Source organism: Arachis stenosperma, chromosome 3 (assembly GCF_014773155.1).
Source record: "Arachis stenosperma cultivar V10309 chromosome 3, arast.V10309.gnm1.PFL2, whole genome shotgun sequence".
Taxonomy (NCBI): Eukaryota; Viridiplantae; Streptophyta; class Magnoliopsida; order Fabales; family Fabaceae; genus Arachis; species Arachis stenosperma.
In genome coordinates this window covers 709,154-736,166 of record NC_080379.1, presented here as the reverse complement: position 1 = coordinate 736,166, position 27,013 = coordinate 709,154, and the positions used below count along the sequence as shown (strand labels likewise).

Sequence of the window (27,013 nt, the reverse complement as noted above, 5' to 3'; positions counted from 1 at the left end):
ACAAACGTTAGATAATTTGACTGATTTGACTAAATTTTTATCTAATAGCTCTTGGTTATCAATTTCACGTGAAGTCGACTACACATGAGTTTTCACCAATAAAAAACCTACATGAGAACATACATTATTACATCAAATTTTAAATATGTGAAGAAATAGCTCTGTAAATAAAAAAATGGGTGGTGAGAATAATAACGAGAGAATCTAACGGTGGAAAATAAAAAACGTGATTAAGGGAGGGTCGGAGCGCTTTGAAGTATTTGAAATTAGGTTCGGTAAACCGTTGGGGTACCAAACCGAACCCTCGTTTTCGTTCTTCTTTTCTCTTTCCCACATCTTCTTTGTGTCTGAAAAATGGCGAAGAAATCTTCCATTGGAATCGGTACTTTGATGCGTAAGAAGCTTTCTGATATCACTAACAACTCTGACTCTCAACACAACCTACTTCCTCTTCCACTTCCCGCCATCGACGCCGATATCCCTTCCATTCAACAACTCCTCACTGTAACTCAATTAACACTTGTTTCAAATTCTTCTCCCTTCCTTTGTTTAGTTCCTAACTTACTTTGTTCATTGAATGCAGGAAAGAACGCAGTTAATACAACTCATTGCAGAGAAAGAGTATCCTCTCTCATCGTAATTTCAAACTGTTTGTTATTTATTGTTTCCTTGATTGCGAATTGAACAGCGAATTGATAGAATCTAGCGGAGCTGAGTTGAGAAGAATGCAAGCCGATATCAAGAAACTCCAACTCCAAAATCGGAACCTTGCTCAGTCTAACAGCTTAATGTTAGCGGTTAGTTCGTTCAGCGTTTCGTTCCTTTCGTTGTTCTTGTCCTGCGATTTGATAATGGTGATTGATGATTCTGTTATGTTAATTTTTGCAGGAGGTTAATTTGGGAAGGGATAAGGTAAGCATTCGCATGAGTTCATCACTGCACTCTTTAATTTCAGAAATGCAAATTGTTTTGTTAATTTCGATTCGATGCGTTTCGTTTCAGAGAAAAATATTGCAACATGAGATTTCATGCAGATCTGCTTTAATCAAAGCAAATGCCCTAAAAGCTGGTAATAATGATGAAGGAAGACGCAAAAGAAGTAGATGTAAATTCTTGGATTTAATTTCTTCATCTAAATATAATATTATTATTATTATTATTATTATTCTTGTGGATTTTAATTTTAAGCTTTGTTATTATATGAAACCTTGCAGCTATTGGTTCTGAAAAGGTTAAAGACAATAATAGGTTAGTTCATTCACTCTTCAACAGGAACATGCCAATTGAACAATCGAGAGAGATAAGTTCATAATTTCTTCTTTTGTTATTTGCAGAAGACGATCGAGGAGACATTCGGCTTTCGTGGAAACACATGAACACGAAGCTTCAGAGAATTTGTTTGAGATAGAGGATACAATAATGTTGCATCCTTGTTCAGCAGGAGAAAGATCAAAGTTAAGAAATGAAGCTCCAAGAAGTTCTTTTGGAAGACCATTGAGAAGAGCAGCAGAGAAGGTTCAATCTTACAAGGAAGTTCCTTTAAATGCCAAAATGCGAAGACTAGAATAATGAATGAACCAAATCAAAGTGGTAGAACTCTTAGCTGTGTTCATGTTTATTTGAGTATGCTGTATCTTGTGTTATTTTGTTGTAATCTCGATGCTATTTTTTTTTTATTAAATGAGACAAAATTACTCTTTGATGATTATCATGGATTTTGAAAGTTTAATTAAGAATTTATTTAACTCACTTATACGTATTAAACCCTACATAAATAGAAAAAACACCAACTCTTGTCTAAGGTTTGATGTTGGTCATTAGTTCTGACTAGTTCAGTGTCATATATTATTGTTGAATTTTATGTTGTAAGATTTTTTTTTTGTTTTCCACGGTATCCAACAATCCGGCAGGTCAAGAATTAATCTATCGCGGTAGTTCTATTTAAAGGTTTGCTGCTGGCCAATGGATTGCTGCATGTACAAGGCGGGATTCGAATTCCCGACGCTTGCTTAAGTGGACTAGTGAGCTAACCACTAGACCAACCCAACTTGGTTTCTATTAATGTAGGACATTAGTTTAAACCTTCATTGTACACATTGTACGCTTAGGCCATTGGCTCCCTAGACTTTTTCTTAAATTAGTATTTGTAAAATGAAAAAGTCTATGGAGTCAATGGCCTAAGCGTACAATGTGTACAATGGAGGTTTAAGAAGTATTAGAGATATGACCATTAGTGTTATATTGTCCTGTCAGGTTACGCTTTTGGGATGAGTGGTTTCAGATATGGTATTAGAATTCTAGATTCGAAAGGTCAAGAGTTCGATCCTTGGTGAACTCCAAAATCAGTTTAATTTTTTATTGAGATGTTTATTATCCTTGGTATCGGATGGTTATTCTAGCTAGTATGGTGATGTTCATTTTATTCATGGACCAAAAATTTAGCCCATTGTACACATTGTACACTTAAGCCATTGGCTCCCTAGCACTACCCCTTATTAGTTCTTACTAGTCATAATTTTTGGCTGAATGTTGGGTTTTTTTTTTTTGGTCAAGTGGCTGAATGTTGGGTTGAATCGGGCAAAAAAGGCTATCTTAAAGAGTACCTATTGGACCTCGGCACTCAAAGCCCATTCAGTTTTAATGACATCGTCAAAACAAAAACATGGACCATGACCAAAAAAAGAGATAGCATGAATAACCAAAGCCAATGTTACTAAACATGGACACAATTCATGACAAAAAGAAAGAAATAAATAAACATGAACACAATTGTAAAAGTCAAAAGAAACTCAAAATTAAAAATTGAATTTAATTGCACAAAGTTAAATCAAGCCACTAGGCGTATTGTTAGGATTTTGTTGTGTTTTGTGTAAGATTATAAATTCAAATCACTACTCATATAGTATACTACAAGTAAAAGTGTTTAATTTCTCACAATATAAATTATGTTAAATATCTCATACATACTAATATGGGATTAAACAATACTAATAAACTACTATTTTGCACGAATAATACATCAAAATGAATATCCTAAAAATCAAAGAAGATAACCGGAGAAATGATTTAGAAATTTAAAGGGTGATAAAGGCATGTGAACTTTTTCTTGACAAGTGATTTGTGACCAAATGAGGATTGTGCAGCCATGTGAATTGAGACTCATAGTCAATGCCACAATTCTTCCGTGCTGTGTGCTAGTAGGCATCATCCATGTTCTTTCATGGTCCAATAAACCTTTATGAACAAAGAAACCGTGTGGGTCCTCATCTCTTTCTATTTTCTAATATTATTTTGTTTTCTTTTCCATTTTTATATGCCTAATAACATTAAAAAAAAAATATTTAGGTGCCTGTTTTGATGATGATGTGTTTTCCATTTATTATTTTACTAATACACTACTAAACCCAGGAACCAAAACCACACACTTTTTTCTTGGCACTTACCCTCCTTGTGATGGATTACTCTATCTATAATAATATTAATAATCACATTTCACCTGGAATAAGACAAAGTTTAAGGATTTTAGAAGGGAAATAATTAAATTAAAGTACAAATTTATTTAAATTTTCAATGTTTTTAATATATTTTTTTAGCTTTTTAATATTCTAAAAATTATTTGTTTTGAAAGAATATAAAATAGTAATCCTTCAAATTCATATTTCTAGACATCCTTTTAACTTTCAAATAAAAAAATTTCATTGCGTTTTTTATATTCAAATAATTTAGTAAGATAAAATCATTACTCCTCACTAAATTTTTTATTTAAACAAATGTTCATTTAAAAAAAATTATGTCGTCATAAATAAATATGTAGTTAAAAAATTAGATAATATTAATTAATTATTTACGAAATAAATAAGACAAAAATGCATAAAATATAGGAAAAAACAAACTAAAAAAATGTATATAATTAATTTTAAACATTTATTTAAAATTGGAGATGAAAGTAGTAATATGGACATCTAGTACTAGTAATGGTGAAGTGTGAAAGAGTGAAAATGGAGCCCACAGATCAGAATGCAGAAAAAAACATGCTCTTGTTTTTTCGGATTTTGGATTTTGTTATTTTCTTAACAAATAATATTAGGCCACGTGGCACTATCTAACGACCAATCTATGATGCTCACATGCAACGATCTGGTCGGAATAAACGACAAAACAAGGCGTCGTTTTATTACCCTTCCAGACCCAAAAGCCATGTGAATTCAATTTTTATATTTTTTGAAAATTCACAAGGTAGTTTCACAAGCTACGCATGTGATGTAGGTTAGTTGCACTATGATCTTGTGCTAAGATTTTAATTTAATTTTCTTAACCTTTTTTCAGATTATGTTACATTATAAGCCATTGTCTTTATCCAACCATATATTACGAAATGAATCATCACATTCACAAGTTAATTATCCTTTGCTCCCCACAAAACATAATTTAATATTGAATCTTGTTAGCTAGTCATAAAACTCTTCCACTGATTATAATTTAAAATTTGATTATGCTACGCGTACACCAAAATCAGCTAATAATATAAAAAAATTAAAAAAAAGTTGTGTTAATTTTCTCATCTAGTGAAAAAAAAGATTTTGTTAAGAGTTTTTTTAAATAAAAATTTTAACATAATAAAATAGAGCAACTAACTAGAGAATCTGGAATAACTAGTCGAACACTAAATATAAATCTGTAATACAATCATTTTTAGTATTGCTATCAACAATTAAAAAGAACAAAATGAACCAACTCTTTGTAACTTTTAATTAACTTGTTGATAATTTTTCCATGCCTGCTTCTTGATTCTTAAAAATTTTAATATTTTTTTTCAACTACGTATTTCAAATGATAACAAAAAAACTAATCAACTATCTATTATTACGTTATAAATTGCTGAATTGTTTAAAGTGTTACTGAATTGTTTCTAGAATAGTGGATATTTTAAATGATATTTTGTTAAGAATATTAAGAGAGATATCTATAAATAAAAAATAATATCGTAATACATGTTAATTACATATATCTCTATTTTAATAAAAAAAATTCTTTATGAATATTTCAATATTAAAATCCTTAAATTCATTCAGACAGCATTATATACTAAAAGATTTAGTTAAGAAGAAATCAAATCACAAACATGCATGGGGATCTTTCATAATCCTAGTTAAGGGTTGCTTACAAGAGAGAGTTTATCTATGTCATATATTTCATGCATGATTCAAAGTATAAAAATATATAATAACTGAATCAATTTAAGTATTAAAATTTAGTTAATCGGGCCCCAACTTCTTTTCTTTTTTTTTTTTTGTGTGCTAACGACTGCTTGGGATTCCAAAAATCTACAAAACATGATATGATTGGTGATGGAATTGACGACCCACCTAAAGACTTTAATCAAAAGAAAAAAGTAGCTCCCTCTATAGCTAAGTGAAATTAAACTATATATATTTAATAATCTTAATTAAATAAAATTGTATCTATTCTTGATTTTACTTTGAGTGAATGGAACCCACACGGTTTAAACAAAGTTGTCATCCATAATTCTCTATTAGCCGTTAATTTAAGACCCCACTTATGATGGACTAACCACACTCCATATATGTGTTAATCTAAGTTCTAATTACATGTTAATATATATTCCATTCTTGATGTTACCTAAAGCTTAGGTAAATTTTAGTTGTTCTTGTGTTTGATAGTTAGTTTGATTTGATTTGAGGGTTACACACAATAATTCATTTACTCTCTTAAGAAAATACAACTTGATTTAATTTGTTGATGCATCTATCACATGCATGCAGACCAAAATTGGTCATATTCAAACGCTGCATTTAATTTGATTATAATTTTATAATTGATATGTTTACGTGCATGAAAGTAACGTATAGCCTTTTTTAATTTATCAAATTGAAAGCTTTTGTAGTGGACACCCACTTATTATTTCATTATTAATTTGTTTATTATTATTATTATTATTATTATTATTATTATTATTATTATTGCTACTGTTTTAATTTCAAAAGAAGATTTGAACAATAATATAATATAACATTGGATAGTTTCTTTAATGTAAATAAAAGAGTAAAGTATCATTTTTGTCTCTAATATTTGGGATAAATTCTATTTGTGTCCCTAACGTTTAAATCGTCCTCTTTGTATCTCTAACGTTTGTAAAAGTGATTCAATGTTATCCTGCCGTAAATTACACATCATGAGCGCTTTACTTTTAGTTTTGAAAATCTCTTATTTGAGTTATAATACAAATGTCTGAGATAGAATCGATGATCCACTCCAAAAAATAGCTCATAAAAAATTGAAACTAATTCCTACAACATTTACATAATTAACTTTTTTATGGACATAATTAAATTTAAACACAAATAGTGAGTATAATATTAAAATCGAACATATTTACCTAATTGAAAATGAATACATCCAAGTAAAAATAATTGAAAAATATAATATGATTTGTTAGTATAATTGATAGTAATATAACATTGAATCACTTTTATAAATGTTAGGAATACAAATAGGACGATTTAAACGTTAGGAACACAAATAAAACTTACCCCGATCGTTGAGAACAAAAACGATAATTTACTCAAAATAAAAAATAGATTTACATATATGCTATCGTTGAAATTTTAGACAACATAATGATCAATATCCTACACTGCTTCACATAATTTTACCGTTAATTACATTTCTTTTTTATTTAAATGTACACGTACAAATAAATATTACATAGATTTAAATAAATTTATATTTATTTTGTGGTTTTAGTTTCTGTAAATTTTTATTTTAATTTTGGTTCAATAAAATTAAAAAGGTTTTTTTATCTTAATATCTACTATTAATTTATTTCGTTAACTGCGCTAACCTGATATATGTTAATGATAAAGTGGAAAATTGAAATATTAATGTAATAAGACGTGTCATATCAGTATGACTAAAATTAAAACCTGGCCTTTTGCATTTTAAAACTTTAAAAGAAAATTAATAGCAGAGACTAAAATAAAAACTTTTTAAATTTTGTTGGATCAAAATCCATAAAGAAAAAAAAAATTAGAGAGATCAAACTAATTAAAAACATGTATTTTATAGAAACAAAAGACTTATTTAATTAACTCTATTTTCTACTATATAAAATTGATTTTAATTAAGACTTGCAATAAGTTTCTCTATATAAAAATAGATATTGTTTTTTTTTTGTTTTGGTGTATATTCTAGTTGTGTGTAAAAGATTGAAACTAAAGCATAGTAGTCAAAAGGGGTAGAATATATCTATATATTCCGCGACAACAATAATAATGTAATTAACTTTGGGATCACTTTGAATTTGAGCTAAGCAGAATGATTATTCTATTGCCTATTATTGGTGGCAACTAATTAACCACTTAACTTTCATAAGTATCATTAATTATTTCTATTTCCCTTACTTTTGCTATTCTTAACAGTTAACACAAGACACAAGTTGATTATAAAAGCAAATGTTCCCCTTAACCTTAAATCTATCAAGGACATGCATAAATCCCAATCTCATAACAAAACAAATATTAATATAACCTCAAAAGCAACCAAGTTGGGTTGGTCTAGTAGTTAGCTCACTAGTCCGCTTAAGCAAGTGTCGGGGGTTCGAATATTAAGAAGATATATTCGAAGATATATATTATTATTATTATTATTATTATTATTATTATTATTATTATTATTAGCTCAAGTTCACATATTAAGAAGATATATATAACCCAAAAAAAATTGTAAAAAAATTTCAATTGGTGGAAATTAAAGGAATGATGTCTACTAAACATTTATAAAGTGTTAATTATTTGTTTAGGGTGAAAAATATGTTAGGTGTGTAGTGTACTCATCATGGCCCCTACCAACACTTTATCACTTTTATGTATCAAGGTAACACAGAAAAGGACTTTTTTTATTACTTTTTTAATATATCATTCAAAAAAAATTAGACAAATAATTTTTTAGTATTTTTTAAAAATATTATTCAAATAATATATATACATCTATCACAAAGATATATATATAGATCCTGTGTACAGTGACCTTGCACCTACTACTACTGCCGCCACCACTCATCAATAATATGATCTACCAAAAATCTAATTATTGTTTCTTAATTCTTAATATAATAATATTCTGATAAAATTAATAACAATAATCAATAACTATTATAATTCATTTTGTCATCATTACTCTCTCCAAGCACAATGCTTCTTTTCTAGTAAGCTCTAATAACCCTTAAATAAATGTCACATCTAATAATCAACACTTCCCTACTTACATAAGGCAAATATTAATTATGAATTATAAGGTGTTTAATTAATATAGACTATATGTGTATGTATATATAGTATGAATATTTTGGATACTACTCTTTTAGAAAGAATATGTTACTAATTTTTTAAGTGTTTCACTTTTAGGATTAAAAAAAAAAATTACAATCATCGTCACATGTTATATTACATTTAGAATTCACCTTTACTCATGTTTTTGAAACATTCTTAATTAATTCAAATCAAGTAAAATATAATGTACATACTCTAATTAAATGGGATAATTATATTGATATCATTGCATAGTCTTGACTTTTAAAACATTAATCATCGTAACAAATCGGGCGTGGAATGTACGAATTATAAGCAATACACTGTAGTTTTGAAGGATTCAATCAAAAGAATCTAATAAAACTTAACTTTATTTTTTTCCCCGAAGAAAACAAATGAATTAAATTTTGATGGATATGGAGTAAATGTGACTCCTAAGACAGATGCCAAAATCAATGTGGCTCTCACGTGTTTCTGTCTTTCTAATGAATTTCTTTATCCATGCATAACCCTCAACACACAACATTTCATTTTGACTTTATCATATATATCAAATAAAATAAAATTTCATATTTAATTAGTATTACACATGTGTTATTTTTAAGAGCGTATATTGTTAAATTATACTCCTAATATAATTATATTATTTCAATATATAGTATATTCATAATAAATTTTTGTCGAATTAAGAGAGTGACATTATCATTATTTTAGAATATATAACCACTACAAAAATACAACCATAATATAATGTAGGGGAGCTAGGGGACCCTTGATTCTTTTTTTTTTCTTATTGATTGGGTTGATATTTGGATACCTTTGTAGGCATGTTAAGGGTTCAAAGTAATTACCTCTCATGAATTAGATTAGAATTTTGCACTCCATTTCTCCAACCGGATCATATACCTTTGCTACTATATTATGTGCTCAACCCAAGAAAGAACCACAAATACGATAATGTAGGACCCATTCAAGATGAATTATTGGTCCCACAACCCACCAAGTTTCGATATTGAAAATCTAATAATATTGATGATGATTTTATATATAATTAATTAACCTATTAAAATATTATTGATAATAATAACGTATTATAGAGAGGCAACTATTTATGTTAAATAGTTTAATTTCCGTTTCTTTTTTCCGCTACAATATTCTAGGAGATCAAAGTGATTAAATTATAAAGAAGGAGACCACTTTAATAAAGATATTAAAAATATTTTTTTTAAAGACGTTTATATATATTATATTATTATTAGATATCGTTACTAAACCAGTTAATAATTTATTTTTTATTATAAATCAGAACAAAATCGATTTATTATAACAACAATAATAAATTTAATTGTCTGTATTATAATTATTAAACCTGATTTGATCTAATTGAATTATACCATCTAAATCGAATGTATTTAAATTTTTTTATAAAAAGACAATTATATTCCTGACTCTTTTTGTTTTTCAGACCTTTAAATTTTTAAAAATTTAAAAATATAATTAAATTCTTAAAAAAATTAGATTTATTGTTATTGTTATAAAAAAATCAATTTTATTCTAATTTGTTAAGAAATTAAAACATAATTGATTCATTAATACATCTAATAATAATATAATACATAAATATCTTTACAAAAAGACATTTTACGCATTTTTATAAAAACATTCCAATTATAATAATCATGTGTTATGTCTTTTCTATTTTCCTTTTCTAGAAGAGCAACGTATTTGTACCAATAAACGCTCAATGCTTGGAGTATATATATATGAATGGGGAATATGAAACTTTATTGGTAATGAGAAATGCTATTTCACTCACACACACAGAAAGAGACGAATCTAGCATTTTTTGCTATTTTAATTTTAATTTTAATTTATGTAATAAATTAAGTTCATAATACATGCCACACGTTAATTAAGCAAAGGCCATGAATATAATGCAGTGGACGGCACAAAGGCCAAAAGTTCCTAAAATTCTTGAACCCCATAAGAAGACAACATATTAGTGCCATCTCTTTGTACTATATATTGATATAAATAAATTGAATCAAAGAGAGTATACCATTAATAATAAAGAATCCTTGTAGCCACACTATATATTCACTAGTAGTGAAGACCAAATTAAATAAATCAAATGCTTAAAAACAAAAACATCATAAGTATGGTTTTCAAGGTCCTTATTGTCTCCATTTTAATGCTTCATTTTGCCGCCACACTTAAGCATGCATAGATAGGTTTGATTAATAATTATTTGAGAAATTATTTATTTATTTATTTATTATGAAACAAAGATTCTAATCAAACATAGATGCGACATAAAGGTGCGGCGCACTATTCACCTCCTTTTTGTGTTTGGGCTTTGTATTATCAATTTGGATTATTATTTAACCATACCCTTTTATGATTTTATCTTCCTTGAGAGTAAAAAACAATGATGCAAATATTTTTGTCCATTAATTATATATATTAAATTAGTAGGTGACCTATATCATAACACATCATGGAATTAACTAATTTATTTACCCTCATCATAAGGTTAACGGCCATTATTCAAAAAAATAAAATAATAATAATAAAATAAATAATGACATGAACCGGACACGTGTCCTACTCTAAAGGGTATATATATATATATGTTGTAATGTTGATAACTTGATTGATCTAGATGTTGGTTGCCCTAGGGTCTAGGGTTTTAATTTTTCAGGGGGTTACCCTAGTAGTGGCTAGCTGAGAATTGATCAAATAAAATTGATATTTAATATATATTATAAATTATGATAGATTATAAAGTATAGGGTGTGTGAGGGTCCAAAATTAGTCAAATGGAAGGCTCCTTTCCACAGAGCATGACTTTTATTGTTTTTGAAAGGGGTCCCTCACACCTTTTTTTGGGCAAATATTGGTGGGAAAGTTTGGTTACCAGCTCCTTTTTGTGACCAATAAAACAAAAGATTGATAGATACTATTATTACCATGCCAATGAGTGAGATATATATATAGGCAAAGATTGCAACATGTTATATCTTTTCTTTATTATTTATGGTTGTATTATGAGGCATATGTTAAGCATTTGTGCAACATGCAACCCTAATACCCTATTTCTCAAGTCAAATTAAAGTTGATTGTCTTTGACTTTGTTTTAAGGGGGAAAAAAAAGTTGTCATAAGAAAAAACATTTCATGAATTCTTATTTTACTTCATAATTAATATATATGATGCATGTATATATTCACATCATATAGTGTAAATGTGAGTGAAAGGGAGAAATATTATGTATAAGTAAAAATATGAAATTTTGGTATCCTAATAAGTTGAAAGGTAACTTTTTAGAAAAAAAAAAGTTACCAATGAGTTTTATTATCTTATGGAAAAAATTACAGATGGAACTAATTTATAAAAGTTTTCACTCTATTTTAATTTACCCTTGACCAAATATACTCTATTTGATTATAACAATGATGTGATTAATTATGTGAATTTCATATAGTTTAGAGACTTTACATTCTATTTGAATGCATTTGAAGAAATATCTAATAATAATGACAACATCTAAAATATTAGGGAGTGTTGAAATTAAATAAATAAATAAATTTATTTTAATAGCTAAAATAATTATCATAGCTACAATTATTGAAATTCTAAGAATCGTGTATAACGTTTAGTATTAGCTAATAAAAATTTCGAAGGTTTTGAATTCAGAATAACGAACTAGCTGTGTTACCTAAATAAATAAATAAAATTTGATTTGATCAAAAGTTTAGCTTAATGTAGTTGTGGAAAGCCAAGATGATTGAATAGAAAAATGAAAAAAATCAAAGAGACATTCTAATAAAGATGAAAGAAAATGGGAGAATTAAGAGATGACCGGCGAGTGAGTTTTTCAACGATAAAACCATTTTATTTATTTATTTATTATATATATATTGAAGGTTTAAGCTAGCAAACAAAAAATTCTTCTCTCGAAATTCAGATTAAAGTTAAAAGAATTCTACCTAATATTGAACTTTATTTATATGACTGCAGTTTAATTAAATTATTATTACCAATTATTTCAAAGACTAGTCATGCTTTCTACACATAGTGTCCACATTGAACCTCTTAAATTGTTGAAATTTTCAACCAAAACAAACACAATATATAGGAAGCTAATTAATTACAAAAATCTTTTTTTTTTTTAACTAATGTATTGAAAAACTTTTTTTTAATTTAAAAACTGTATATGTATAACTAAATTAAAACTTTTATTATTATTATTGATTTGGAAGCTAAGTCATAGGTCTTCTTATCTGAGTAGACTCCGATAGTGTTTCAAATAAAATAAAACAATAGTAGCTCTTGGTATTATCAAATATTCTAAAATTTTTATTATATAAAGGTACATGCAAAACCAAAGTGTGGAAATAATGTCATGTAGACCAAGAAATTGGTTACAGAATTTGCAATAATAAAAACAAAGTAACTCTTTGGATTTACTGCAAGATGCACCCCACGTGGGACGAAAATGAAAATAAAGGTAAGATTGCAATGTTTGGCTAAGAATGGTAATGGATGCAAAATGTGATTTATGACTTTGTGCCAAACAACAATAATTAACTTGGGTAATGCTAAAGAGATAAAAAAATTTTAAATTTATTTTATTTAGTATTTATAATTAATAATAGAGGAGTTTTAGGTAAATAATGATCATTTTAAATAATATGAATAACTACCAATTAAATAAAAATATATTATATCTTTAAATTAACCATATAAATTTTAATACTAAAATAACTATCTGTACATTTAATGAAATGAACATCCGATATATTTATTATTCACATTATTATTTTTTTGGTGACTTATTATTCACATTGTTTAATATTTTCATTGTCTACCTATACTTTTTTAATAATATTATATAAGATAAGTTTAGACTATTTTAACTAATTTTTTTATTTTTCAAAAATTATTGAATTAAATTTATCAGTGCAATTTATAAATAATATATTTATCAATAATACTAGGGAATCAAGATAGTTACAGCAAAAAATCAGACAAATGTCTCTGGATAAATCTAAAATCTCTATGTGGATGATGCTTATACTAGGTATTAAGATGTTTTTTTCTTTATAAATTGAATGGTTCCGAATTTGTTTTCTGATTTATCATGTTTTAGGCATTTGGAGAGAGAAGGATGGTGAAGAGACGGAAGCTAATTGAATCAGTTTCCGTGATTCACGTTGTAATGATACTAAACGTATCTCCTCCTAATTTGAATGTGGTAAAACATTTAATAACAAATATTTTAAATCATAAATAAATAAAATTAATTATTATATTTATAATTAATTAAGTTGTTCTATTTTTAGCTGATTCGGAGTTGGTTCCATATACTTTTCTTATATTTATATTACAATGACATTATTTTTATATTAATTGTTCAAAAATATTGATATTAAAATAGTATCTATTATAAAAAAAAAAGATATGTACACCTAATAAGATTGATATACCTATATTTATCTTGGGTAAATTTTTGTTTATTAATTAGTGTAAAACTTTCATATATATATATATATATATATATATATATATATATATGTGATTTTTAACCATATTGAACCATTGGTTTTTATTATTTTATATTGAAAGGTAATAATCACTGTTTTTTTACGGTCACTTTCCTGTATCCTAGAATTGAGTTTGTTGTTCAATAATATGGAAGCAAAGAACAAAGATAGCTAGAAAGTAGAAAAATAGACCTCAAGTGAATATGACTTTGCTCCAATGGTTGAAACCATAACAAAAAAGCACAAATCAATTGGATAAAACTGGTTTCCATGGCCCCCCTTTCTATCATCAATTTGCCTTCTCATACCTACTATAGTTTTTCTTTGTGCACAGTGTTCAGTTTCTTTTTAGAATTTTTTTTTGAATATTTGTGATGGAAAATATTGCTTAAAATTATGTAGTTTTTAAGCTTATTGTTAGTAAATATTTCTGATGTATTATCAATATAAATATTTTTTAGACTCATTAATTAATTAACCAGAATCTTTATTTCATATATGCGGTTAAGGACTTGTTTGGACGACCTTCTAAGAAAATATCTTTTTTCAAATTATCCTTTTTTAAGAGATCTTATAGAAAAGTAAAAGTAATTTTATGTTTGGGTATTTCATGCAAAAAGATCTTTTTATTTATAAATTATGTTTAGATATAATAATATAAAAGTATTTTTTTGTTTATTTATTACATGAAAATATCTTTTTTTTAAGGAAAAAGATCTTTTAAAAAAAGATGTAAATACAGCTTCTCAAACAAGATATTTTTTATTTTTCTAGTATTTTTACTTTTACTACTAGAAATTTGCTAAACACGCTAAAAAATAAAAAAAAAAGATATTTTTTTATTGAAAAATGATCTTTTTTTATCAAAATAATAACGCCCAAACAAACACTAACACACATTGAAATAATCAAATTTAAAATATTGTATATGCTTTTAAATTTTTATTGACCGAGTATTATTCAACAATTTGGGAAGTAAAAAATTAAAAAAATTAAAAGAAGAAGAAGTTGTTTTGTGTGTGCAACAGTGGCAATGAAGAAGCGATGATTTGTTGACACACAAAAGAGAATAGTGCTGTAGCAATAGAGAAGAGTTCATCACATTCACAAAGAAAAACTATGTAAATACACTATTAGATATTCAAGGGGACATAGGATTAGGCCAAGTTTGGCTTCTCACAACTCTTTTTAAACGTGTTTATTACACTTTATAAAATAAATGATTGAAATTTATCCGCAGTTATTTTCATGTAAAAATTAATAATTAAAAGTTATTAAATAATAATTTAATTAAAATATTAAATTATTTAATAATTTTTAATTATGTGCATATGGTTAGTATTTATACATGAAATACATATAATATTTACAAATATGTTCACACTAGAATATGGAATATGATAACATTAAAATATATCGTCTTAGTATGACTAAATTTTTAGAGTGGTTATTAAAATTTATACCGTGTATTAATTTAATTTTTAAAATTTTAATTATATTATTATTACTTTTGAAATTGAGTTTCGAACATTATAGTAATTCTTTGATTAGCAATAACTCAACAAATAGAATAATAATTTGACACTGTTTTGTCACGTTAGAAATAAAATATTAGCTTATCATTTTATTTATTGAGTCACTGTTAAAAAGAGATTGAGAAATCACTATTAAAAATAACAATACTATCCGAATCTGTAAATGCTCACTTTGCTCTTTGTTCACTTGGGACGAGGTAATTACTCGCCATGGTGTGACGGATTTTTAATGTGTGGGAACATATTTAAGTAATATTTGTTTTATTATATATAATATATGTAAAATAATTAATAATATATTATTTTTAAATTTTTATTTTAATTTATATTATATATATAATGATAGTTATATAAATTTTAAAAATTAATTTTATTTATTAAATTTTAATAATTATAGAAACACAAAAAATATCTGTAAAGACGAATTAAAATTTAATATTTTATTACTTACAAATAAAAATAGAACAAATTCTATAAAAATTATTATAAAATTGGATGAAATCAGGTAGGACAAAAAAGCACCTCTACTTATTCATTGCCACCACTAATCACTATAGCATTCAAAACTCAATCTCAAAACAGTTAGTATAATTGAAACTTCAAAAATCAATTTAATACACAATCAAACCACCATAAAAATTTGGTCCTCTTAGTATACATTAGAAAACACTAGTATCTGCTTCTTTAAAATCTGTTTCTATTTAGTATTCTTATTATTTATTTATTGATTATGGTGGAAAAGACGAAAACCCAAAGTGAGAAAGCAAGAAAGAAGGTATAAACAGTATATTGACCAAGTTATAAAAGAGCTTCATCCATCACCCAAATCCCCCTTAGGCCTTAACCTTAACTCTCTCTTTCTTTTCCTTTTCTTCTTCTTTCTTTCTTTCTCTTTAATAACCTTCTTCATCTCCCTCTGAAATCCAAAGCAACAACATAGCATAGATATCAATTTGCCATTTTGAGCTACATGGACAACCAACGCAACCATCTTCATTCTTTCGCTTACTTCTGCCCCGGAAAGGTACATACATACCCACCTACCTACTTTACTTCATTCATTCATAATGCTTAGTGGTGAGTTAACTTGCATGCTTTAGATACAAATGGGTCTAATAAAAAACATATCTTTGTGGATTTTGGGTGCTAAAAAATTCTTGCATTGCTTGTGTTTGTGTTAATTCCGCAGTCAATGGAGGAGCTGAAACACTCACTATTATGCACAACACTGGACCTTGAACAAACAAAAGCTGCAGTTCAAGCAGAGCTCAAAAAGAGGGATGATCAGCTTCACAACATGAGGGAGCTTCTCAACAAGGCCATAAGGGAAAGAGATGAAGCTCAAGACAAATACCAGAGGCTTATCTTGGAGAAGTTATTTCTTCAACAACAGCAGCAGCAAAATGCTCCTCTCTCTGGAATTTCAAGCATTGAGGATGATCCTAGAAGAGGGATTGACTCAAGCAATGGCCTTTCATCTTCTGATTGTGAAGAAAGCATAGTGTCCTCTCCAGTTATGGAGCATTTGACTCAACCCCAAATGCAAATGCAAATGCAAACTCAGCCTCCACCACCACAACCACCATTAGTACCATCTTCTGTGAGTGATTCAATGATTGAGTTGACACCAGATAGGCCATTACCTGAAAAGGGGAAGCTTTTGCAGGCAGTGATGAAAGCTGGCCCTCTTCTTCAGACACTTCTCCTTGCTGGACCACTTCCTCAGTGGAGGCACCCTCCACCACCACTTGAGTCCTTTGAGATACCCCCTGTCACTATTCCTTCTGTGGTGGCACCACAACCACAACCACCGCAGCTTCTCCACCAAGACTCCTTCATCAATGGAAGCTGCAATAACACTGCCACCAACAACTGTGGAAGGGTCAGTAGGAAAAGGGCTTTCTGTGAGAGCACTGATTCTCCTTCAGAGACCAAGTTCCAAAGGATTGTACTCCACTGACTCTGTCACTACTACTTCTACTGCTACTACTACTACTAAGTAGTACTAAGTCAAATTCGCTCATTTTAGTTAAAATTTATATATTTACAATCTTATAGGCTTAAAAAGATTAGGAATAGCAAGGTGGTATTGCAACTGATCTAGCATATGTACAGTGGTTTGCTCTAGAGCGGTGAGTTTATCCGGATTTTAACTATGTTGGAGAAGATTAAAAAGAAGCAAAGGTCATGTTTTTGGCTTTTGGTGATACTGGGGTGGATGAAGGAACTTATCCTTGGCATTTTCACCCTTCTCTTCACATTGTTCTTTTGTTACCGTGTGAAGAAGTGAAAAGGGTCTCTGAAATTGTAATGTAATGTAACTAAGATACTGTAGCTCAGTTCAGCAAGTGTGTGTGTGTGTGTGTGTGTGTGTGTTTTGTGTGAGAGAATGAGATTGATCTGTGTATAAGATCACATCAACAATTAAGAGGGATGAGTGATTGGGTGTGGAGTCGTTGGGGTTGGGAGATTGGTGTGGCCAACAACCAAAGGGAAGGCCTTTGAGCTCTACTTGTCGGGTTAGAGGGACCCACAAATCAGAATCAGGATCTATTACCGGTGTGATGTATGATTATATTGATCTTTTTTGTTTAGGCAACTTAATGATTCTTCAAGTCTCTAATCTTCTTTTGAAGGATTATTATTTATCTATCTATCTATCTTTACGCCTCTTTTGTGTAATCCTAATACTAATTGTCTTACTAAAGCCTCTTTTTTATGTATCTGAACCCACTTGACCTGTTTATCATTACATTAAGAGCGAGCCAATGTTTATCTTCTTTTTTGAAGAGGGACAAGAACACATAACTTTGACAAACATAATCTATCATGTTCGGTGGAAGCATGGTAAAGAAAGGAAAAATAATACCCTATACCAACAAATTAAGCATGCTATATTAAGGTATTAAAAAAAGGGGTTATCCTTGGTCTTGTGCAACAAGGTACCAACTACCAAGTATGTTAGCAAAGTGTCAATTTTGCAGTTATCAACATCGATTACAAGGATGTAAGCCATGTTCTCTATAAATGTGGCCATGTTACTCTGCCATCTCCATAAATCACATGGATAGTGTTCTCTAGAGGAGACAGGTAGAGATACAAAGAACGAATGCATAGCTTGGTTCTTAAGTAATGTATGTATTGCACGTAATTTCCAACTGTTATACTATGTATTAGCGTTATTACCTTGTAGATAATGATCATGTATGAGAAGCAAATTGATTTCCTAGTGGAAAAAAGAAGAAAAAAATATAACACTATGTCTATGTGTTACTTTCATTACGTCAATGAATATATCCTGTTAAGAACGGCAATGAAAGAAGTCCCAGAAAACACGCTAAGATACAATCACAATCCTCATTTCTCAACGGTTAACAATGGCTGCGCAAATGGCGCCACTCGTGCCTTACAGGACATTAGAAGAAAAAACAACCTATTAGTCAAGACGAGGCCTGATAAGAACAAAATCAATGCAACACATGTTAACATCACAAAGAAGATTGTACATATAGGACACAAAGCCCAAGCCCATGGATTCAATGATGGGCTTAAGTTCAAGGAACAGAATAATTATCACCACCGAAAAATTATGGAGAAGTTTCAAAGTTGGTGACTGCGTTCAATGTGTAAAAGGTTTAGGACGTCTTATTCAAAGAAAAGGCCATATAGGCTTTTGGAGATGAAGGAAGACTTGCTTGACCACAGCCCCATTTGTTCAAAATAAAAAAATTAGGCAGAACTCTACTAAGTGTCACTAGAAGGCAATCATTGAACCAAGTCCTCCTTTCCAATCTTTACAGAGTTTTTCAGGTTTCAACAAGACTTGGCAACATTCTATGGATGGAATATTATTTTATCTTATCTTCTGAGTCAGGTCCATTGGGGGCATTAAGGTACATAGATATCTGATACAGTGACACCTAGAAGAGTTAGAAAGAATGCAAGTACATTGTACTATTCAAAAACAAACGATACCAAGACATGTGCATGTGGCAGAATTAGCTCTAAAAATTGAAGATGCCAAGACCATGTGCAAATTACTAAGCAGCCTTAACTTGTCAAAGGGGAAACAATTTCTATACAAGTTAACACTAGCCGCTACATGAACAGGGAAGGGAAACTTCCCAAGATTATCCCAATAACAATGTAATTTGACGCAAATGCCAATTCCACATTGCAAGCTAAATTTTCAATTTATGAAAAATGAGCAACTGTGATCTCTACATATGCTTATATGTAAAGAATTTGCCTCTGCACATTAGACTAACATTGGATGATCAGCAAAAATGCTGAGATTCTATTGGTACAACAGCGTATGACAGCAGCCCTCACTTATCTTCATCTTCATCTTCATCTGCATCTACATCTACATCTTCATCTTCATCTGCGACTTCGTCTTCGTCTTTGTCTTCACTGCCAATCTGTTTTTTTGGTGACTCACTGCCAATCTGTTTTTTTGGTGACTCACTACCATCCTGTTTGTTTTTTTCTTTTTCTTTTTCTTTAGTTTGAGCGGCTTTTTGAGCATTATACATCTCAGCAACCTGTAAAAAGGGATTAAAGCATGTCAACAGAATCAAATGTTTCCATTTCCCAGTTACTATTATTATAGTCAGACAATGAACATGAGAAATGCTCAAAACCTTGCGCACATAAGTCTTAAGTTGACTAAACAAGCTCAATCACAAAGCATTGTTCCCAACAGGGCAACAGATTATGAAAACTAATTAACCACAGTAATTATCTAATTAATTAATTTTGTCATTGACCTAATGCACCCAACTTAGATGCTACAAGTTTATGTAAGAGCTTGTGAAGATTATACTTCACCTGCTCAGATGATGAGGCCTGCTCGGGTGTTTTGTCAGGTCGAACTCGAACTAGCCGTGGGAATCTAAGAGATATGCCCTTTAGGGGGGAAAAATACATAGAGGAACACCATTAAAGCCTGTCAATGAAAGTTAAATGCAGCAAGTGCTAAAAATAGTGATAAAAAATGAAGGACGAAATTCTGTGTCTCTGACGTTTGAGTTAAGTTCTAATTTTGTTTCTAACATTGAAATGTCAATTTTTTTTTCCCGAGCGTCTTTTTGTCATATCTAAGTCTTTAGTTAAAACTAAAATTTTTTCTTTAAAAAATGTCCCTTTTCCTCCATCATTATCATCTTCTAGGCAGTGACCAACAATTGTAATTGTGGTGGCTGTAGCGGTGGTTGTAGTGATTTGGTAGTAAAAATGATAGAAGAATAAGAAAAAAAATATGATAATAATAGAGGGAAAAGGATATTTTCGGAAGAAGTTTTAATTTTGACTATTAGACAAAAGTAGAACAAAATAAGATGTTTCGGAAAAAATAAGACATTTCAAAGGTATGAAATTAAGATTTAACCCAAATGTTAGAAACTAAGACAGTATTTTACCGTAACATGAATAACCAAAACGAGAAACCAAAAATTGTAGTTTCTATAATCAACTCATTGTTTCTACTTTCTAGTACCTTATCTGAATCTACTATGCCCACTGCAGCTCGGTAAACTGGGCTAATGGTCAAATCTGCAGCTTTCACCTCCCACACCTGAATAAATTGCGATATAACACTATACTTAAGGAAATATAGTTTAAGTGCTACTTATCAATGGCATATAGTACACTAATAGAAAATGACCTCATATCTTCCATTTAAGCAATAGAAAGAAGTTTGCAGTATTCCAATAATCAAGAGGCAAACGACAACTCATTGACAGAACTAGAGAACAAGAACAAAATTACCAAGGGCATACAACACTCTTACCTCACTAGCTTCAAACCAGACATCAGGCTTCATTTTATCTCCACATTGATAGTATCGCTGAAAATCACTAGTAATATTAGGCAGGATTCAAACCAGGTTCAAAGAGGAACAAGAAATGGAGGTACCTTTGGCCCAGGAATCACTTGAGAACCAAGACTTTTAGAACGCTGTTCGAGCACGTCTTCAGTAAATCCCGTTCCTACTCAGTAAAAATTTCAAAATATAAGACAATTAATTTTAAGAAACAAAGGAACTCAAAAGTTACTTAACAACATCCGATCACTCACCAATCTTACAAATACTTTGAAATTCTTCGTTATTGTAGTCATAGCAAGCAAGAAGAAAAGCACCATAGACTCCTACAAGACATCATTCAGCTTTCATTTCAAACCACTTTGAGCTCAGTCTGTAATATTGCATTATGTAGAAAATCCCTATGGCATACATGATATTGACAAGACAATATTGGAGGTAGCTGTTCTGCAATTAATAATAAAAGTAACAAATACAATACAGGCATCAGCATATCATGAAGAGTATACTTTATGATCACCTGTACGTTTCCCACGTCCGTAGAATGCACCTATAGGTACCAAATCTAGCGAGTCCCCTATGCTGCACATTAGAGAGAATGAATAAACAGAAATCCAGTAAGATTTAAGAGAATTAAGAAGTTAAATATTACACCCTTACTTATCTAGATAATCTTTCTTCAGTTTTAGCCAATTGTGTGACCGATTGGAAGGTTCATATGTAGAATCTTCACTTAAAGTTTTAATGATTAATCCCTCACAGCTGCAATTCAAGGGACAAGCCAAATGACAAAATTAAACATAAAATTGGGTGATGGAAAAACAGAAGTGACGAAATTTCTAGACAATTAAAATTAAATAGAATCAATAGGAGACCTTGACGCAACAGCTTTGTCGAGAAATTTCTGAATTTCCTCAATGTCATTTGATGTTATTGCCGTTGCATACTGAAAAACTCCAGTTTCTTCTTCAAAAGAGGCATAAAGATGCTGCAATGAGAAAACAAGCACTTGTCAACATATTGTTCTTTACTTCTTGTTTATACAAAAAGCCTATTAAAAATGAGGCATAACAGTTCACAGCATCTACATGAGATTCAACAACTAATTATGTTTGCATTCCACTTCATTGTGTGAGTACTTACTAAAAGGGCATAAGCTTTTGGTATTGGTCAATGCCAAATCTTTCAACTAAAGTACACCTGCCGAAGTACTACATTTTTCAATTCAACACACCTCTGCATTGCCTGAATGATATTCTGGCTCAAAGCCATCCAGCCCCACGAGAACATATTTACAGACCTCAGTTTGACAGTACTTGTGGAATCAAATCCTTATCACTAAGTTACAACCTCTTAGCAATGCATTAGCCTAGCACAAGAACTGCATAGTATTTTTAGTTATATCCATGTAAAGGTGTGCCAAGACAAGACACTAACTCAACCTACACTTTACAATGAATGTACTACTTATTGATGCCTTAAAGTTTTGTCTTAAACACCGGAATAACATCTTAGGGTTTGACCTTCAGCTAACCTTATAATAATATTTAAAATACAAGATAAAGGAGACAATAAAATGAAACCATCGGCAGAGCAGAGATAAAAGCTGTACCTCTCTACGGATTTTCAGGTTATCCTGAAGAAGTACTCGGCCATTAAGATACAGTATATCAAAAGCAAATATGCAGACGTCAACCTTTATATTATCCACAGATACATTTTTACGAGGCCGAGTAGTAAGATCCTGTCAAGATATTAGGTCATAAACATAAGTCCAATCTCAACTGCTTACATAAAATAAAAGTAATTGCATCATCTAGACAGGCAAGACAGCATAGAGACGACTATTAGCATAAAAGAATGTCTTACCCACACAAAAGAACCAGTATGAAGTGTACCTGGAAGGAACGGATGGTCTGTTTCTCACGATCATATCCAACAATTTCACAATCAAGAACAAATGATGATACAGTTGATTTCTTTAACCTGTTCATTGATGGCAAATATCAAAATCAATTAAGTTGAAGAAATTTTAGAAGCAGTTGGTGTAATGATTTCAATGTAATCGTAACATAGAGTGTTGATAATAGAAGTATTGATGATGACCCAAAAAAATGTTACTAGTCCTCAATTATAATATTTCCAACTCAGTTTTCTTCACCTTGAAATTGCAGCAACAACATCAGGAAACTTCCCAGTATTCCGCTCAGCATTTCTACTATAAATCTCAACTGAACCATTTTCCATGTAATGTATCTGTCTCAATAAAGTTAATGTCATTGCACATATATAAATAGATAATACTGTGCAGTGTATTTCCAATAGAAAATTTGAACATGAAAGTGTCACCTGGGCACGCTCTCCATCATACTTGTATTCACAAGTAAACTCCACATCTTGCAATGAATTTAGAATATCAGAGATACCCTTCGTTGGTTTTGACAGCATAGGTCCAACTGGAATACCAGGAGTAAAATTACATGTTGATGGAAGTTTCCATACACCATGCGTAAGAAGTGCAGATACTATTTCGTCGTAGACAGGAAGAACAGAGTAGACTTGTTTAACAATTTTTACAGCCTGATGAAAAAAAGAAACCAGAAATAAACAAAAAGGAAATAAAGAAAGAATCACTTCACTAGAGTGGTAGAGCCTATAACTTAATACATAAGAACCACGAAAATGTTGTATCATCATATAGTGCTGAAATGCTAATGCAACCCACAATAGACATTGTCAGCACTCCAGCCTCACAAGAATGAGCTTTGTATACTGATTAACTCCTTGCACTTTGTAACACCCAAACCAAAAACAAACAAACAAACAGACAAACTCTTTGCATCATATTTCCCAAATCTCAACAACCACAATGAGATTAACTTACCTCTTCCAAAGGAGACTTAATGCCATCAGGTGGTTTAGAATGTTCTTCACTCTGTACTGCTGCTTGGCCTAATGCAGCTAAGAGAGTTTGCTCAGCCACACCAATCCGCAATTTTCCCTAGAAAACAAACGCACAATGTGATTAATATTTAATATGGAGAAGTAAGCCTTCTGTATTTTTTCAATAAAGCAAAGCTTCAACCTGTAGAAGACAGATAAGATATTGAGGTTCGCAGTCAGTTGCAGCAACAAGAAGTGCCTTTATATGATTCTTTTTCTTCTTTTGACTGTCTCTTCCAGATTCCTGTACACATTAGAAGTAAGGACAAATTCAGGGAATCCTACCAACATTCAGCTCTCAACCAAATAAATAATAATGAAAAGATCTTCCAAATCCCCAGATACTTGTCTTTCCTTCTCTTACAAGATACGAAATATGCCTATTAAGTATTAATATCCAACATAATCAACTATTAGAGAAGAATTGACTTAAAGACCAAAATACATACAAATCTGTAATTAGTCATGATAGAAAACAAGCCTCTTCCAACCATGATTCAGTATCAACAAATGAGTTGAGATACGGACAATATTCCGGAATCGGAACGATACTAATAAGTCAAGTTCCAATATTTTAAATATAAGAATAGGATCAGATAAGGATTTTTGTTGTTTCTCAGGTGTTCGAAAGAAAATTAAACCTCTAGAAAAAGTGAAAAACACTAAACACTAACATGTCCCTACATCTAATAACAAAGCACGAGCTTGAGAAAGAGGGAATGTGTTGAAAACCTTGGCAGTGCTTAATTGCATAACATACAAATATGACAAAATTTCACCTTGGCAATAAGACGGAAGGTGTTGAAAACCTTCCTAATAGTCAGAGCCTCAGGTTTCCGCATCATGGACTGAGATGAACGGCAGTCCTTGGCAACTTTTCCCAAATCACCCACTTTCTGCCAACAACAAACAACAAGAAAACATTCATCCTAAAGCAAAATGGCAAGTCATCAAACAATCCCCATTGGGAAAGAGACAGTCAAAGACTACAAAACCCAAAAGAGTCACCTGATACTGCGTCTTGATTTTGGATTCAGTACTTCCAGTTGCCTCAGCAAGTGCCCTAATAATCGAAGTCTCGCCAATTCCCAATTCCAGCCCTTCATGCGCTGGAGCAACCCTACCATGCATTTAAACTAACTTAATTTGCATCCAAAGCACTTTAAAATAAAAAAGAATCTTAAAATGAAAGTTAAATTTCACAACTTCTGAATGAAAATGACGCTCTTGGGATTAAAACACTCACCTCTTCGCGAAGAGATAAATCAGAGGCACAAGATCCTCAGGGGTAGAGTATATCACAGTCTTCATCAAATTGCACACAATATCTGTCATCTTGATTCTGCCAGGTTCCGCAGAAATCATGTCAAGCGCCAAAGCCAGCAACGAGAACGGCACAGGCGTGCCCTTCTCCCAACAAGCCACTGAGCTAGGATCGAATTTCGAAGGCTTCGCCTTCAGCTGCGGAATGCGCTTCTTCAGCTCCTGCAAGGCAGATGAAGAAGACACGTGGCGAGTCTTGGTCGGAGGAGGGCCTTCTTTCTCCGGTTCTTGCTTGGGCGGGTCACTCGTTGGCGTAGGAACGGTTTCGGAGGGTTTGGGGTCGTTAGGGTTTAGCGTGGAGGTTGGAGTGGGGAGAGTGGAGGGTGAAGGTTTTCGTTTCTTGGGAGAAGAAACAGTTGGTTGCTGCGACTGCTCGGATTTCTTCTTCTTGGCAGCGGCGGCGGCGGCGGCGCGAGCACCGGACATGAGAGCGTCGAAGGCGGAGGGTGGTTTGGTCATTGTGCGATGGGGGAAAGGGAGAGAGAGAATGTGAGAGGAAAGAGAAGAAGGAAATGCGAAAAAGGAGAGAACTTTAACGGAAATGGGGCGGCAGAGTGGTGGGTTGAAGAAGCATGGCCGGAATGCGAGCATCAACGAGAGAGAGAGAGAGAGAGAGAGAGAGAGAGAGTGCAGAGAAATTTGTGATGATATAAATGGCGGGAACAACACTGCTTCCACTCTTCTAGAGTTCTAGTAAAGTAATAATTTCACAAATCATACCACTATGAATTATTAATTATTATATAATATAGTTTTGCCATTTTAGTTTCCTTTGGGCCTAGAGTCCCGTAACTATTAACTAATCACGAGGCCCAATTATCACAGAATTTTGAAAACACTAGGCCCAATAAAACACTACGTTTGCATGCAAGGCGGTCTAGCGATAATGATTTTTGCTTTGAAATTTAGTTGAAATCAGTAATAGAGAGGGGAAAAAAAAGCCCAACTACAACATAAGTCAATTTAAATTAATTTTTTATATTTTTTATTTTAAAATCTGAAAAAATTAGAATAATGTAGAGTTATTTTTTGACTTTTTTTTTTCACAACAGACTTCCTTTTTTTAACTAATTAACTTTAGTTGACTACTATTTTAGTTAGTTTTCTAACGACACCGCAGATAGAAACCTTTAGTTTGGATATGTAAGTGTATAATATGCGTGACTATTGTAATGTTGTAATACCTAAAATTAAAAACTATTTAAATCGTCATTCTTAAATAATATATATATATATATATATATATATATATATATACTTTCTCTTATTAGGTTAATTAAACAAGGCTGCAATAATATTGTGCCATTAGTCACATGACTTGTGTAGTAATCTCGCATTGTTAACTTTGTAATGGTTTACAAGAGTGTGTGTATATATACATAATTACAACCACAAACTTTTCAAGTGGGTGAACTTGAAACTAAAGTTGATGCTATCTCTGAAGGCTTCAACTCAAAGACATACATGAACCTATATGCAAATGCAATCATGGAGATTTTAATATTTGAGCGGTGT

At 30.8% G+C, this 27,013-nt stretch overlaps 3 protein-coding genes across 5 annotated transcripts; 2 read left to right on the top strand and 1 right to left on the bottom strand.

Annotated features, from left to right (window-relative positions):
* The first annotated feature begins 281 nt into the window (after positions 1-281).
* On the top strand, positions 282-1,676 carry LOC130970651 (shugoshin-1-like). 3 transcript variants are annotated; one of them, XM_057896799.1, is made up of 7 exons: positions 282-504; positions 584-621; positions 689-797; positions 889-912; positions 1,003-1,069; positions 1,215-1,248; positions 1,335-1,676. In XM_057896799.1, the coding sequence occupies exons 1-7, from the start codon at positions 355-357 to the stop codon at positions 1,567-1,569; spliced, it is 657 nt and encodes a 218-aa protein (XP_057752782.1). In that variant the 5' UTR covers positions 282-354; the 3' UTR covers positions 1,570-1,676. The 3 variants fall into 3 exon arrangements, with proteins under 3 accessions (XP_057752782.1, XP_057752781.1, XP_057752783.1); XM_057896798.1 differs by having other exon boundaries at positions 1,003-1,105; XM_057896800.1 differs by having other exon boundaries at positions 1,189-1,248; positions 1,335-1,502.
* A 14,471-nt stretch (positions 1,677-16,147) lies between these two features.
* Positions 16,148-18,060, top strand: LOC130969349 (uncharacterized). The gene is made up of 2 exons (XM_057895024.1): positions 16,148-16,432; positions 16,598-18,060. Exons 1-2 carry the CDS (start codon positions 16,379-16,381, stop codon positions 17,366-17,368), a joined length of 825 nt encoding a protein of 274 aa, XP_057751007.1. The 5' UTR covers positions 16,148-16,378; the 3' UTR covers positions 17,369-18,060.
* Positions 18,061-19,055: 995 nt separating this feature from the next.
* On the bottom strand, positions 19,056-25,949 carry LOC130967177 (DNA ligase 1-like). Its single transcript, XM_057891995.1, has 18 exons — positions 25,422-25,949; positions 25,184-25,295; positions 24,955-25,071; positions 24,318-24,419; positions 24,117-24,233; positions 23,582-23,812; positions 23,394-23,488; positions 23,131-23,218; positions 22,845-22,976; positions 22,108-22,220; positions 21,893-21,994; positions 21,753-21,814; positions 21,487-21,558; positions 21,325-21,398; positions 21,200-21,256; positions 20,906-20,983; positions 20,239-20,316; positions 19,056-19,952 (listed from the first exon to the last, which is right to left on the bottom strand). The coding sequence occupies exons 1-18, from the start codon at positions 25,922-25,924 to the stop codon at positions 19,737-19,739; spliced, it is 2,349 nt and encodes a 782-aa protein (XP_057747978.1). The 5' UTR covers positions 25,925-25,949; the 3' UTR covers positions 19,056-19,736.
* Between the last annotated feature and the right edge of the window lie 1,064 nt (positions 25,950-27,013).

What these genes read in the sequence shown, in the direction of transcription:
- LOC130967177 (XM_057891995.1), bottom strand. Translation starts at nt 25,924, where the DNA reads ATGTCCGGTGCTCGCGCCGCCGCCGCCGCCGCTGCCAAGAAGAAGAAA. An exon ending in ATGATGGAGAGCGTGCCCAG is followed by an intron (nt 23,489 to 23,581) that starts GTGACACTTTCA and finishes TTATTGAGACAG; the next exon opens with ATACATTACATGGAAAATGG. An exon ending in TCTGGTTTGAAGCTAGTGAG is followed by an intron (nt 20,984 to 21,199) that starts GTAAGAGTGTTG and finishes CAATTTATTCAG; the next exon opens with GTGTGGGAGGTGAAAGCTGC.
- LOC130969349 (XM_057895024.1), top strand. Translation starts at nt 16,379, where the DNA reads ATGGACAACCAACGCAACCATCTTCATTCTTTCGCTTACTTCTGCCCC. An exon ending in CTTACTTCTGCCCCGGAAAG is followed by an intron (nt 16,433 to 16,597) that starts GTACATACATAC and finishes TTAATTCCGCAG; the next exon opens with TCAATGGAGGAGCTGAAACA.
- LOC130970651 (XM_057896798.1), top strand. Translation starts at nt 355, where the DNA reads ATGGCGAAGAAATCTTCCATTGGAATCGGTACTTTGATGCGTAAGAAG. An exon ending in TTAATTTGGGAAGGGATAAG is followed by an intron (nt 913 to 1,002) that starts GTAAGCATTCGC and finishes GTTTCGTTTCAG; the next exon opens with AGAAAAATATTGCAACATGA. An exon ending in AAGGTTAAAGACAATAATAG is followed by an intron (nt 1,249 to 1,334) that starts GTTAGTTCATTC and finishes TGTTATTTGCAG; the next exon opens with AAGACGATCGAGGAGACATT.